This window comes from Bufo bufo, chromosome 1, assembly GCF_905171765.1.
Source record: "Bufo bufo chromosome 1, aBufBuf1.1, whole genome shotgun sequence".
Taxonomy (NCBI): domain Eukaryota; kingdom Metazoa; phylum Chordata; class Amphibia; order Anura; family Bufonidae; genus Bufo; species Bufo bufo.
Window position 1 is genome coordinate 607,952,217 of NC_053389.1, and position 16,301 is coordinate 607,968,517.

Here is a 16,301-nt window from a genome sequence, read left to right on the forward strand (position 1 = left end):
ATATTATTCAGTAATTAATGTGTGCTACATCTTTTCATTCAATGCTTAGGCCTTGTAAGGGGGAATATTAATAACCAATATTTATGTAAATATCAATAATTAATATTCATAAATAGGAGGAGCCGTCTATTGATGACTCCGCCTATTTCCTATGAAGTGACGATTAATGCATGTATATATATCATACATGCATGTGTTTACATGCATATATGTATATATATGCATGCGTCTCAACCCTTCCTCAACAGGCCTCATGCACACGACCGTTGTGTGCATCCGTGGCCGTTGTGCCGTTTTCCGTGATTTTCTGCGGACCCATTGACTTTCAATTGGTCCGTTGAAAACTCGGAAAATGCACCGTTGTTCATCCGCGGCCGTGATCCGTGTTTCCTGTCCGTCACAAAAATATGACCTGTCCTATTTTTTTGACGGACAACGGTTCACGGCCCATTCAAGTCAATGGGTCCGTGAAAAAACACGGATGCACACAAGATTGGCATCCGTATCCGTGGCCGTAGGCTACTTTCACACAGACGGATCCGCAGATCCGTCTGCATAAAAGCTTTTTCAGAGCTGAGTTTTCACTTAGTGAAAACTCATATCTGACAGTATATTCTAACACAGAGGCGTTCCCATAGTGATGGGGACGCTTCTAGTTAGAATATACTTTGAACTGTGTACATGACTGCCCCCTGCTGCCTGGCAGCACCCGATCTCTTACAGGGGGCTGTGATCCGCACAATTAACCCCTCAGGTGCTGCACCTGAGGGGTTAATTGTGGGTATCATAGCCCCCTGTAAGAGATCATGTGCTGCCAGGCAGGAGGGGGCACCCCCCCTCCCTCCCCAATTTTAAATTCATTGGTGGCCAGTGGGCCCCCCCTCCCTCCCCTGTATTACTGTATATTCATTGGTGGCCAGTGGGCCCCCCCTCCCTCTTCTGTAGTACTGTAGATTCATTGGTGGCCAGTGGGCCTCCCCTGTAGTACTATAGATTCATTGGTGGCCAGTGGGCCTCCCCTCCCTCCCCCTCCTAATTATAATCTCCCCCCCTATCATTGGTGGCAGCGGAGAGTTCCGATCGGAGTCCCAGTTTAATTGCTGGGGCTCTGATCGGTAACCATGGCAACCAGGACGCTACTGCAGTCCTGGTTGCCATGGTTACTTAGCAATTTTTAGAAGCATTATACTTACCTGCGAGGCTGCGATGTCTGTGGCCGGCCGGGCGCTCCTCCTACTGGTAAGTGAAAGGTCTGTGCGGCGCATTGCTTATAGCACAGACCTGTCACTTACCAGTAGGAGGAGCCCCCGGCCGGACACAGACATCGCAGCCTCGCAGGTAAGTATAATGCTTCTAAAAATTGCTATGTAACCATGGCAACCAGGACTGCAGTAGCGTCCTGGTTGCCATGGTTACCGATCGGAGCCCCAGCGATTAAACTGGGACTCTGATCGGAACTCTCCGCTGCCACCAATGATAGGGGGGGAGATTTTAATTAGGAGGGGAAGGGAGGGGGGGCCCACTGGCCACCAATGAATCTACAGTACTACAGGGGAGGGAGGGGGGGCCCACTGGCCACCAATGAATCTACAGTACTACAGGGGAGGGAGGGGGGCCCACTGGCCACCAATGAATCTACAGTACTACAGGGGAGGGAGGGGGGCCCACTGGCCACCAATGAATCTACAGTAATACAGGGGAGGGAGGTGGGCCCACTGGCCACCAATGAATTTAAAACTGGGGAGGGAGGGGGGTGTGCCCCCTCCTGCCTGGCAGCACCTGATCTCTTACAGGGGGCTATGATACGCAAAATTAACCCCTCAGGTGCAGCATCTGAGGGGTTAATTGTGCGGATCACAGCCCCCTGTAAGAGATCGGGTGCTGCCAGGCAGGAGGGGGCAGTCATGTACACAGTTCAAAGTATATTCTAACTAGAAGCGTCCCCATCACTATGGGAACGCCTCTGTGTTAGAATATACTGTCGGATATGAGTTTTCACAATCTAACTCAAATCCGATGGTATATTCTAACATAGAGGCGTTCCCATGGTGATGGGGACGCTTCAAGTTAAAATATACCATCGGATTGGAGAAAACTCTGATCCTATGGTATATTAACTCCTGACTTTACATTGAAAGTCAATGGGGGACGGATCTGTTTGCAATTGCACCATATTGTGTCAACATCAAACAGATCCGTCCCCATTGACTTGCATTGTAATTCAGGACGCATCCGTTTGGCTCCGCACGACCAGGCGGACACCAAAACGACTTTTTTTTCATGTCCATGGATCCTCCAAAAATCAAGGAAAACCCACGGATGAAAAAACGGTCACGGATCACGGACCTACTGACCCCTTTTTTGCGGCCCTTAAAAAAAACGGTCGTGTGCATGAGGCCTTAAACTTTGAAAAGTTTTCACACTTTTACGCTTTAATAATTTCTCCCATATTTCAACTCTATAATTTTAAATTTGAAAAAATGAATCCTCCCTTGGATGTGGTCTCTCTTTCTCACGCTCCCTCTCTGGCCTGGAACCCTAAATTCCCCACCACCCGTGATCACCATGGTAGGGGGCAGTCATGTACACAGTTCAAAGTATATTCTAACTAGAAGCGTCCCCATCACTATGGGAACGCCTCTGTGTTAGAATATACTGTCGGATATGAGTTTTCACGATCTAACTCAAATCCGATGGTATATTCTAACATAGAGGCGTTCCCATGGTGATGGGGACGCTTCAAGTTAAAATATACCATCGGATTGGAGAAAACTCTGATCCTATGGTATATTAACTCCTGACTTTACATTGAAAGTCAATGGGGGACGGATCCGTTTGCAATTGCACCATATTGTGTCAACATCAAACAGATCCGTCCCCATTGACTTGCATTGTAATTCAGGACGGATCCGTTTGGCTCCGCACGGCCAGGCGGACACCAAAACGACTTTTTTTTCATGTCCGTGGATCCTCCAAAAATCAAGGAAAACCCACGGATGAAAAAACGGTCACGGATCAGGGACCTACGGACCCCTTTTTTGCGGCCCTTAAAAAAAAACGGTTGTGTGCATGAGGCCTTAAACTTTGAAAAGTTTTCACACTTTTACGCTTTAATAATTTCTCCCATATTTCAACTCCCCATATTTCAAATTCCCCACCACCCGTGATCACCATGGTAGGCGCATAAAAGAACATCGAAAGTTGATAGAGCAGATATCAAATTGGATCGTGAACATCACGGGGACGTGCGACATTGTGGGGCAGTAAGTGTGCACACGCCTACACGAACTGACTGACAGGGGTCAGCCCCTGCAACTTCTGGGTCTCCAAATTGGGCACATGGCCTGAGCTTGCCCTTTAGCTCTTGGAGGTGCTGGCCTGCCCTGCAGCCAGTGTATTGTCTAAATGTGTGTTTAGCATGACTGAAGGGGGTTATCACAGGTTATATTTCCCAATGTTTTGGGGTGTATCCTAATTTAAAAAAATACAAATACATTTAAAACCAAAAAGAAGTGTAGGCTACCTCCTCCTCTTTCACCACCACTTCCACCTACACCGCCACATCCACCGTCTCCTCAACCTCCTACTCCATATGGACCTGGTCCTCCTAGAGCAAGATTATTATTTTATATTTTTACGTATTTTATGTTATTTTAAGTCATTTCCCTATCCACATTTGTTTGCAGAGCACTTGCCATGCTCTTAACCACATTTTGACGACATTTGCAGCCCTCTAGCCCTTTCCATGACATTTTTACAGCCATTTTAGTGCTCAAAAGTTCGGGTCCCCATTGACTTCAATGGGTTTCGGGTTCGGGGTCAAGTTCGGGAACTCGAACGTTTTTCTGAATTTCGGCCGAACCAGTCGAACCCGAACATCCAGGTGTCGGCTTAACTCTAGTCTCTAGCAATTGCTAATGCATCATCACCTTAAGATGTTATGTCTATTAGCATTACTTGAAAGACACCTTTGACATTGAAAATGTTTATAGATATGTTAGTGGTTGCTTTGAGTATGTTTCAGACTTTTCTTATGTGCCAAATTTAAAATACATATGATTATAATAAAAAAGACTTGGAGGAGAAGATGAGATGCAGGTCACGGTAGTGAGCCCACTCTACATATAGCAGAATACAGCACCACATACCTGTTACATCCAGTGACATTTCCTGTCATGTAGACCTTCTCTTTCCTCTTCCCCTCCGTTTGACCCAAACCGCCATGACTAATTCTTTCAGCCGCATCTTGTCTCTACAGAGTTTGTTATACAGACACGTTCGATTTCTCATAATTGGGGTCATTTATCAAACTGGTGTAAAGTAGAACTGGCTTAGTTGCCCATAGCAACCAATAAGATTCCATCTTTTATTTACCAAAGAAGCTGTCAGAAATGAAAGGTGGATTCTGATTGGTTGCTATGGACTACTAAGACAGTTCTACTTTACACCAGTTTGATAAATTATCCCAAAGGTCCCTATAGTGTCTACAGCAGTTATAATGTCCCCTAGAGTGCCCCCAATAATAATAACACCCTATATTGTGCCCCAGGTAATAATGTCTGTATAGTGTCCCCAAAAAATAATGTTCGCTAATAAGTCCCTGTAATAGAAATGCCCCTACAGTGCCTCCCCAATAGCAATGCCCCCACCTTGCCCCCATGCAGTAATTTCCCCCACACTGCTCCATATACATATAGTAATTTCCCCCACACTGCCCCCATGCAGTAATTTCCCCCAAACTGCCCGACATAGTAATTTCCCCCACACAGCCCCATTTAGTAATTTCCCCCAAACTGCCCCACATAGTAATTACCCCCACACTGCCCCACATAGTAATTTCCCCCACACTGTCCCCATATAGTAATTTCCCCCACACTGCCCCCATATAGTAATTTCCCCCCACTGCCCCACATAGTAATATCCCCCACACTGCCCCATATAGTAATTTCCCCCACACTGCCCTATATAGTAATTTCCCCCACACTGCCCCCATATAGTAATTTCCCCCACACTGCCCCCATATAGTAATTTCCCCCACACTGCCCCATATAGTAATTTCCCCCACACTGCCCCATATAGTAATTTCCCCCACACTGCCCCATATAGTAATTTCCCCCACACTGCCCCCATATAGTAATTTCCCCCACACTGCCTCATATAGTAATTTCCCCCACACTGCCCCCATATAGTCATTTCCCCCTCACTGCCCCCTATAGTTATTTCTCCCACACTGCCCCATATAGTAATTTCCCCCACACTGCCCCATATAGTAATTTCCCCCACACTGACCCCATATAGTAATTTCCCCCACACTGCCCCATATAGTAATTTCCCCCACACTGCCCATATAGTAATTTCCCCCACACTGCCCCAATATAGTAATTTCCCCCACACTGCCCCATATAGTAATTTCCCCCATACTGCCCCATATAGTAATTTCCCCCACACTGCCCCATATAGTAATTTCCCCCACACTGCCCCATATAGTAATTTCCCCCACACTGCCCCATATAGTAATTTCCCCCACACTGCCCCATATAGTAATTTCCCCCACACTGCCCCATATAGTAATTTCCCCCACACTGGCCCCATATAGTAATTTCCCCCATACTGGCCCCATATAGTAATTTCCCCCACACTGCCCCCATATAGTAATTCCCCCCTCACTGCCCCCTATAGTTATTTCTCCCATACTGCCCCATATAGTTATTTCTCCCATACTGCCCCATATAGTAATTTCCCCCACACTGCCCCCATATAGTAATTTCCCCCACACTGCCCCCATATAGTAATTTCCCCCACACTGCCCCCATATAGTAATTTCCCCCTCACTGCCCCCTATAGTTATTTCTACCATACTGCCCCCAAGATTATTATTTTATATTTTTACGTATTTTATGTTATTTTAAGTCATTTCCCTATCCACATTTGTTTGCAGAGCACTTGCCATGCTCTTAACCACATTTTGACGACATTTGCAGCCCTCTAGCCCTTTCCATGACATTTTTACAGCCATTTTAGTGCTCAAAAGTTCGGGTCCCCATTGACTTCAATGGGTTTCGGGTTCGGGGTCAAGTTCGGGAACTCGAACGTTTTTCTGAATTTCGGCCGAACCAGTCGAACCCGAACATCCAGGTGTCGGCTTAACTCTAGTCTCTAGCAATTGCTAATGCATCATCACCTTAAGATGTTATGTCTATTAGCATTACTTGAAAGACACCTTTGACATTGAAAATGTTTATAGATATGTTAGTGGTTGCTTTGAGTATGTTTCAGACTTTTCTTATGTGGGTATGTCCCTCCCAGTGATAAATGCTGGATCTGTGTGTCCAGGATGCTGCTGACTTTCCCCTTCATTCTACCATGTGTGTGCTTTCCAATCAGCAGCTTGTCGGAGCTGCTCTGCTAGGATGCTTTCCGTTCTCTCCACAAATCTACCTGTACAAACTCCCGCAGTTAACCCTAACACTAAAAGAAGGGAGAGGGAGAGCCATATGCAGCAAAATGACTGGACATTATTAATGAAGGCTGTTTAGAAAATGTTGCATTTATAGCCACATTCATAGCCGCATTTTATAATCTATCACTTTTATGTACTTCTGCCACAAATAGTGGAGATGTGATACAACAATGTGGATAAAGTTGTAAACCTGTGACCTATGTGAGATTTTCTCTCTCCAGGTTCTAGTCTCCAGAGGAAGAATTGAGCCAACTTTCTTGGAGGTAGCAGGTGTCTAATTTAATTGGCACAGAAAAGAACTATTCATGATGGGGACAAGGAGGCCGATAAACCGTGTACCTTTGGGAAATGGAAGGTACTATGACTCCCATGGAAGTAGTAATGGGAATACAAGTGACAGTGAAGACAGTAATGGTTCAGTCTATTCTCCTCGGGCAGACAGCCGAAGCTACCTGCTCAATATGAGGCCCGAGAACAGGTGAGAAAATGGTGACGTACTGAAACTACATATATTAGAGTTGTAGCTGTATCTGGTACTGTGACTCAGCTCCATTCACTGGAATGGATAGACCATCAATATTACAGTATTAAAAATCATTTAAAGGGGTTGTTCCACCAAAATAAGTTATTCCTTTTCCTGAAATTTCTGATCTGACCAATGGGGATTCAACCACTGGGACCCCCAACCAGGAGCGGATTAAGTGCATGATAGGCCCCGGGCGGTCTACCCATCTCGGGCCCCTCCCTCCATTTTAGTTTAATTTTTTTTCTGTATGACGAGGCTGCGGTGCTTCGTGAGTGCTACAGTCTCTTCCTAGGCCATATGACATCACATTCATCGGTCACGTGGCCTAGGTGCAGATCAGTCCCATCCGAGTGATTGGGGCTGAGCTGCGATACCAAGCACAGTGCTATCAAGGAGCAAAGAGGCTGCGGTGCTCACTGGGACATTGCGGTCTCCTCAAACAGCTGATGTCATGCAGTCCTATGTAACACCCCACACAACACAGTGAATTATTGAGTTATGTGGGGTGTTATTGTGTTATGTGGGACTGCAAGTACCATCTACAACAATATCTGCACACAGAAAGTTATCACTGTTATCTGGGCTGTTACATAGGACTGCAGGTGACATCTACAAATTAAAATTTTTGTTGCCAAATTTAAAATACATATGATTATAATAAAAAAGACTTGGAGGAGAAGATGAGATGCAGGTCACGGTAGTGAGCCCACTCTACATATAGCAGAATACAGCACCACATACCTGTTACATCCAGTGACATTTCCTGTCATGTAGACCTTCTCTTTCCTCTTCCCCTCCGTTTGACCCAAACCGCCATGACTAATTCTTTCAGCCGCATCTTGTCTCTACAGAGTTTGTTATACAGACACGTTCGATTTCTCATAATTGGGGTCATTTATCAAACTGGTGTAAAGTAGAACTGGCTTAGTTGCCCATAGCAACCAATAAGATTCCATCTTTTATTTACCAAAGAAGCTGTCAGAAATGAAAGGTGGATTCTGATTGGTTGCTATGGACTACTAAGACAGTTCTACTTTACACCAGTTTGATAAATTATCCCAAAGGTCCCTATAGTGTCTACAGCAGTTATAATGTCCCCTAGAGTGCCCCCAATAATAATAACACCCTATATTGTGCCCCAGGTAATAATGTCTGTATAGTGTCCCCAAAAAATAATGTTCGCTAATAAGTCCCTGTAATAGAAATGCCCCTACAGTGCCTCCCCAATAGCAATGCCCCCACCTTGCCCCCATGCAGTAATTTCCCCCACACTGCTCCATATACATATAGTAATTTCCCCCACACTGCCCCCATGCAGTAATTTCCCCCAAACTGCCCGACATAGTAATTTCCCCCACACAGCCCCATTTAGTAATTTCCCCCAAACTGCCCCACATAGTAATTACCCCCACACTGCCCCACATAGTAATTTCCCCCACACTGTCCCCATATAGTAATTTCCCCCACACTGCCCCATATAGTAATTTCCCCCCACTGCCCCACATAGTAATATCCCCCACACTGCCCCATATAGTAATTTCCCCCACACTGCCCTATATAGTAATTTCCCCCACACTGCCCCCATATAGTAATTTCCCCCACACTGCCCCCATATAGTAATTTCCCCCACACTGCCCCATATAGTAATTTCCCCCACACTGCCCCATATAGTAATTTCCCCCACACTGCCCCATATAGTAATTTCCCCCACACTGCCCCCATATAGTAATTTCCCCCACACTGCCTCATATAGTAATTTCCCCCACACTGCCCCCATATAGTCATTTCCCCCTCACTGCCCCCTATAGTTATTTCTCCCACACTGCCCCATATAGTAATTTCCCCCACACTGCCCCATATAGTAATTTCCCCCACACTGACCCCATATAGTAATTTCCCCCACACTGCCCCATATAGTAATTTCCCCCACACTGCCCATATAGTAATTTCCCCCACACTGCCCCAATATAGTAATTTCCCCCACACTGCCCCATATAGTAATTTCCCCCATACTGCCCCATATAGTAATTTCCCCCACACTGCCCCATATAGTAATTTCCCCCACACTGCCCCATATAGTAATTTCCCCCACACTGCCCCATATAGTAATTTCCCCCACACTGCCCCATATAGTAATTTCCCCCACACTGCCCCATATAGTAATTTCCCCCACACTGCCCCATATAGTAATTTCCCCCACACTGCCCCATATAGTAATTTCCCCCACACTGCCCCATATAGTAATTTCCCCCACACTGGCCCCATATAGTAATTTCCCCCATACTGGCCCCATATAGTAATTTCCCCCACATTGCCCCCATATAGTAATTCCCCCCTCACTGCCCCCTATAGTTATTTCTCCCATACTGCCCCATATAGTTATTTCTCCCATACTGCCCCATATAGTAATTTCCCCCACACTGCCCCCATATAGTAATTTCCCCCACACTGCCCCCATATAGTAATTTCCCCCACACTGCCCCCATATAGTAATTTCCCCCTCACTGCCCCCTATAGTTATTTCTACCATACTGCCCCCACATAGTAATCCCTCCCAAAGCAATTTCCTCCCACTCTGCCTCCCATGAAGTTATTTGCCCCCACACTGCCCCATGAAGTAATTTGTACCCACACTGCCCCCATGAAGTAGTTTGCCCCCACACTGCCCCCTATGAAGTAATTCACCCCTATGAAGAATTCCCCCCCCCCACACTGCGCCCCATGAAGTAATTTGCCCCCACACTGCTCTCATGAAGTAATTTGCCCCCACACTGCCCCTCCGTTAAGTAATTTGCCCCCATGTAATAATCTGCCCCCACACTGCCCCCATCTAATAATTTCCCCCCACAGTAATATGTCCTTCTCTGCCTCCCAAAGTTGGCACACACACAAAAAAAAACAACTGAAAGCTAATACCTGTGTCCAGGATGGTGAGGCAAGTGCGCATACTTCACTGTCCTGCGTCCCGGCAGAGGCGCACGATGATGTCATCACACACGCCTGCTCCAGGATTTTACTATCAGATAGGCCTACTAGGCCTGAAGCCTATGGCGGTGATCGGCGACGGGGCAGGGAACTATGAGCTCCCGTGCCCCGCAGCAGTATGTGGGCGTTCAAGTCGGCGTTGGGCCCCCCAGCGATGCTGGGCTCGGGGCTGACTAACTGAACGCCCCTATTATAATCCGTCATTGCCCCCATCGATAACAACAATGAATCACCAGTGTACCACATTAAACAGAGTTGCTGTCTCCAGCATTCCCATAGCGTTAAATGGAGCGACAGCACACATGTGTGACCCCTGATCCATTCACTCCTGGGACACCGGCATCTCATTCTTGTTATCGGTGGGGGTGTGGGAACCTCACTGATAAGATACTTATCACCTATCCAAAGGATAGAGGATAACTTCTTCTTCTGGTTAGAAAACCTCTTTAAGTTTTACTAGCATAAAAAAAAACAGCTAATAAACATGATGCATGTTTGTGACTCCTTTCCTTTCAGCATTTGTGGAGCTGAATACTATGTTAAGTCATAACGACTTGGTTGTCCAAGTTATTTCTTTTTATTCTTTCTGGGGGGTCTGTCACAATTCTAAAAAAAAGTTAAACTCACCTGCCAGCCCCCTCCAACCCAGTGGACCTCTTCCCCAGACTGCAGCCAGTAATGTATTATTTTCACAGCAGAGGTGACATTCCATATACCACTGGTGCTAATCACTGGCTTCAGCAGTATACAGCACAAGATAGCTGAGGCCAGTGATTGGCTGCAGCAGTGATTAGGACACCACTGCCAAACCAATACATCACTAGCTGCAGCTCAGGGCGCTCCGGTGGCGCTGGATCAGAGCAGGCTAGGAAGGTTAAAGGATATCTGTCTGCAGAGTTGTACCTATGAAAGCGGCTGACCTGTTCCATGTGCACTTGGCAGCTGATGGCATCTGTGTTGTACCCATGTTTATATATGCCCTATCCACTTTGATTGACAGGACCAGGCAGTAAAAACATCATCATGCCTGGCCCTATCATTTAAAATGCAGAGAGAGTGGCAGTTGCAGAGAGAGAGCAGAGCCTCTAGGTGTAATGGCAATGCCCCCATTGCTCCTAGAGGCTAATCTGCATATATTAAAACATTATTTTTCTCATCAATGCGGGCACATATGAACATAGGACCAACACAGATGACTTTAGCTTTTAAGCGCACATGCCAGAGGTCAGCCAGTTTCATAGGTACAAACCTGCTGACAAATGCCCTTTAAGTGTCAGATTATTCTTTTGATAGGACCCAGCAGTTTCCAAAAATAAAAAAATACCCTGGAAAACCTCATTCAAGGAATTAATTAAGGGTGGGTTCACACTAGCGTTATGGAGTCCGTTATGGCTTTCCGTTATAACATGGTTATAACGGAACATAACCGAATCCATAAGACGGAAGGGCGGATCCGTTTTGCTGCCCATAGACTTGCATTATGACGAAATGCAAAACGGACGCCTTTGAAAGGCATTCCGTTTGCTCTCCGTCCTAATAGAGGTCTATGGGAATCAAAACGGATCCGTCTGGTTCCCGTTATGCAAGACGGAAAACAAAGTCCTGTCAACAGGACATTGTTTTCTGTCTTGCATAACGGGACCCAGACGGATCAGTTATGTTTTCCCATAGACTTCCATTAGGACGGGCAAAACGGAATGCCTCTTAAAGGCTTCCGTTTTGCATTCCGTCCTATGGATTCCGTTATGTTCCGTTATAACCCTGTTATAACAGAAAGCCATAACGAACTCAATAACATTAGTGTGAACCCACCCTAAGTCATAGTCCCATTGATGTATAATTGATATACTTAAAGGGGTATTCCCATCTTGGATATGCCCCTAATATCTGATAAGTGCGGGTCCCAGAACAGAGCCTTCAAAGCGCCGGATAGAACATAGCACATGCCTGACCGCCCTCCATTCATTTCTGTAGGGCTGCCGAAAATAGCAGAGCGCCAAGTGAATGGGAAGGGCATTGCGCAAGTACGGCCACTGCTGCATTCACTTCTGTGGTGCTCACAGAAATAGTGAAGCCAGAGGTGACCCGCACCCATCAGACATTGATAAGCCAGCCTGTTGTAAACGGAAAAAAATCCCCAAAAATTGAAGAATGCACAAAAAGTTTAAATTCAGAAGAATATGGATATACTGTATATTCACATACATTTTTGTCTACTTTCACACTGACGTTTTGACTTTCTGTTTGTGATATCCGTTCAGGGCTCTCACAAGCGGTCCAAAACGGATCAGTTTGCATTCTAATGCGTTCTAAATAGAAAAGGATCCGCTCAGAATGGATCAGTTTGCATCAATTCAATCTCCATTCCGCTACGGCACAATAGAAAACGGATCCGTCCTCCATTCACTTTCAATGGGGTTCAAGACAGATCAGTCTACTGGGGGCACAGTTGGACATATTACTGGGGGCACATAACTGGGCATATTACTGGGGGCACATAGCTGGGCATATTACTGGGGGCACAGCTGGACATATTACTGGGGGCACAGCTGGACATATTACTGGGAGCACATAACTGGGCATATTACTGGGGGCACATAACTGGGCATATTACTGGGGGCACAAAGCTTGGCATATTACTGGGGGCACAGCTGGACATATTACTGGGGGGCACAGCTGGACATATTACTGGGGGCACAGCTGGGCATAAAACTGGGGCCACAGCTGGGCATAAAACTGGGGCCACAGCTGGGCATATAACTGGGCATATTACTGGGGACAGAGCTGGGAATATTACTGGGGGCACATAACAGTGCATATAACTGTGGGAACAGCTGGGCATAATTCCATGAGGGGGCACAATGTGGGCATGAATACTGTTCAGTGGCATGAAGGGGGAATAATTAATATGTGGGGACATTAAGAGGACTGGTTGGGATTAGATGCATAGTTATGTTTTGGGCGGAGTTAGAGCTAGTGCAGAAAAAAATTGCCACGGCGCGCTTTGAGTGCTGCACGATGTGCCCCTTTTTGTTCATTTAGAAAGTTGGGAGGTATGGATTACTGTCACATGGAAACAACTGCTCCTGGTCTACACGATAGAGGATATGCCTGTGCAGCAGATGGACTGTTAATGTGTGCAGGGCTTGTTGTGAAATATTTACTTGTCCCCATAAATACCGGGACATACATAGGGATAAAAAAAAACATATGCATGTGTTATACAGATCTCATAACCTTCTAATGGTGGATCAGTACTAACCTCACTAGTTGTAGTTTATTCCAAGCTCATACAACATCTAGCACAAGAGAAGCTAACCAATAGCCAACAGCTATAAAATTAAAACAGGTGACGTCAATAACATTACATAACATGGATCATCTTGTTACAATGGAACTCGTCAGCCCTGGCATATATTAGGCAACCAGTGAACAGCCAATCCTTGAAGTGAAAGCAGTTGTCCCATGAAAAATATTCCTCATTTTTCAAAGCAGACCCTGCATCTGAATAGTTTCTAGTTGCACCTAACTACAAAATTTAGCACAGTCACTTAGATATTCAATAAAATGTATCTGTTTGTTCTTTTCCTTATTTCCCCTGTCCTCCTCACTGAGGTGGACACACATGCTCAGTTTTATACTTTGGCTTCGACCAGCCCTACCTTCTTTTTGAAGCTGTGATAGTTATAGCTTATAGGTAGAGCTGCAGCAGAAAGGATACACCTTCTGAGAAAGGACATACACCCTGAGCTGTATAAATACTGTAAATCTAGCTGAGCGCCTGAAGCAATGAATGAGGATACCTCTGGATCCATGTGAGGTACAGGGCCAGTTGTAACTTTGTTAGAAATAGATTGTCATGTACTAGATGACATTTTAAAGCTTACATTAATTATGGGATAACCCCTTTTATATGATGAAAGCAAGAAAAATGAGCAAGCCTAAAGATCTGAGTGACTTTGACAAGGGTCAAATTGTAATGGCTAGGCAACTGGTCAGAGGATTTCCAAAACAGCAGGTCTTGTAGGGTATTCACAGTATGCAGTGGAGAGTGCCTACCAAAAGTGGTCCAAGGAAGGACAAGTGGTGGACCGAAGGGGAGCATAGGTCCGCCCTTCTGGTCTGATGTCATGAAAGAGCCACTGTAGCACAAATTGCTGAAAAAAATTAATGATGGCTACAATGGAAAGACATTGGAACACACAGTGCATTGCTACTTGCTGTGATTGGGCCCATGTAGCTGGAAACCAAGAGTTAGTCTGAGTGCCAGTGCTGGTCCCTGTCCACCTTTGAAAATGCCTACACAGGGAACATTAGCATTGGAACCATGAAGCAATAGAAGAAGGTGGCCTGGTTTAATGAATCACACACTTTTACATCATGTAGATGGCTGGGTGCGTGTGTGTTTTTACCTGGGGAGAAGATCTCATCAGGATGCTCTATGGGAAGATGACAAGTCAACAGAGGCAGTATAATGTTCAGGGCAATGGTTTTCTGGGAAACTTTGGGTCCTGACATTCATGTGGATTCATTTGGCATGTTCCACCTACCTAAACATTGTTACAGACCAAGTATATCCCTTAATGGCAATGGTGTTCACCTAATGGCGGTGGGATCATTCAGCAGGATAAGGTGCCCCATCACATTGTAAAAATTGCTCAGAAATGGTTGGGGGAAAGACTTCAAGGTGTTGACTCGGCCTCTAAGTTCCCTAAATCTCAATTTCATTCCTGCATCTATGTGATGTGCTGGAAAAACAAGTCCAATCCATGGAGGTGCACTATGCAACTTACAGGACTTAATGGATCTGCTTGCTAATGTCTTGGTTGCAGGTACCACTTGACAACTTTAAGGGTTCCTGTGAAGCTCATGCCTCGATGGGTCAGAACTGTGTTGGCAGCAGGAGAGGTGACCTACGCAATATTAGGCTTTAATGTTATGGCTGATGCTGATTGGTATATATATCTTGTATGTTTTTCAAGACTATCCCTCATCGTCTACTGTGATATTTCAGTCTCATTATATCACAGTGGTCTTCTTCATAAGCTATTGAACACATGCTTACTGCAAAGTTAACAGTGTCTTTGGTTACTTGAGGTGAAAGATTTAGAAATAGCAAATGTTCTGTCAGGTCTGGCAGCAAAAAGGGAAGGGAACAAACTTGTATCAGAGCCAAGCAAAAGGGCTAGGTTACATTGCAAATTCAGCCAAGCTCTGGGGAGACTCTCCATGTTTCATTTTCATTGCTATATGTCCCTCATCCTAGGTTAGCAGCTCCCTTTACCTCTTGCAAATTCTTAAGAGACCTCAGTGATCTTTAATATAAATCATAGTGATGAAGTTATTCTACCTCTGTCTACCACTTAGCAAGTATGGAGTGAAATTAACATTTTTAAAAGAGGGATAAAAAATTAATCAAAAAATACAGGTTCGGGTAGATTCTCCATCGACTTGTGCACTTTTAAAAATAGTCTATATATAGTTACCATCCAGTTTTTTCTTTTTTTTAAGGCAAAACCATTTTATTTGGCTTTTTTTCCAGCTGCATCCAGAAGTACAAATGAATAGATTCAGTGCAACAACTATTACAACTATCCATGTACTAAGCTGACAATTCACCACTTTTTTAAAGTTTTTTCTGACACAGGTGATTTCTGACAGGTACCCCCAGTATTAATGGATGAACTCCAGTGTCAGACTTGGCTTTGTTTGACCTACCAGAGGAAAATACTGGTATTCTCCAGGCCCAACACCCTAGTGGCAGTCAAATAATTTTTTCTCCTGGACCTTTGGTTCCTTTTATGGTATATTAGAGCCTGGAGGATCCTCTGGTACTCTGGTGAGCTAGTCCGACCCTGGTGAAGAAGGAGCTGGATACCTTATAATCACCTTAATGTAGGAGAACCCTTTTAACAAACTATGGGAATCCCTTTTTTACCCCTGTGTATCCATCTGAAGAAGACGAAGACATGTTTCGCAAACCTCTCTGCTCATGTGCTTATTTGCTCTTTCCCCTACAGTTCTGCATATAAACTAATAAAATTGTATATGTTACCATGTTTAAAATGTACACTCTATCATTTGTGCTTGAGAACCAGCAGTTGTCTAATTTACTAAATTGCCATCATCAGATCATTGTTATTCATCCACTAATGCTTCTCTGCTTAAATGTCTCCTAAATGAGCCGGTTTTCATTTGCTGCAGCCGATCCAGTGTCAGTCGGTATTCTCATTACACACCTGCAAGGTAATGCTCTTGCGTAATGTTTAGCATGTTTTATATATTTATTATATACATAGATCAACATTCATAACTTCTATTACTTTATAT

At 45.0% G+C, this 16,301-nt stretch overlaps 1 protein-coding gene across 3 annotated transcripts in view; it reads left to right on the plus strand.

The window, feature by feature from the left end:
• The window catches only part of ALPK3 (alpha kinase 3), a 153,662-nt gene that overhangs the window by 21,120 nt on the left and 116,241 nt on the right, over window positions 1–16,301 (plus strand). For 2 of the 3 annotated variants that reach the window (XR_005775560.1, XM_040413630.1), the window contains exons 2-3: window positions 6,682–6,938; window positions 16,176–16,217. Coding sequence is in view for 2 of the 3 variants with exons in the window: in XM_040413630.1 (XP_040269564.1) it covers window positions 6,766–6,938; window positions 16,176–16,217 (215 nt within the window). In the remaining variant the exon portion in view is untranslated. The remainder of the gene's footprint in view (window positions 1–6,681; window positions 6,939–16,175; window positions 16,218–16,301) is intronic. The other variant, XM_040413631.1, reaches the window with a different exon arrangement.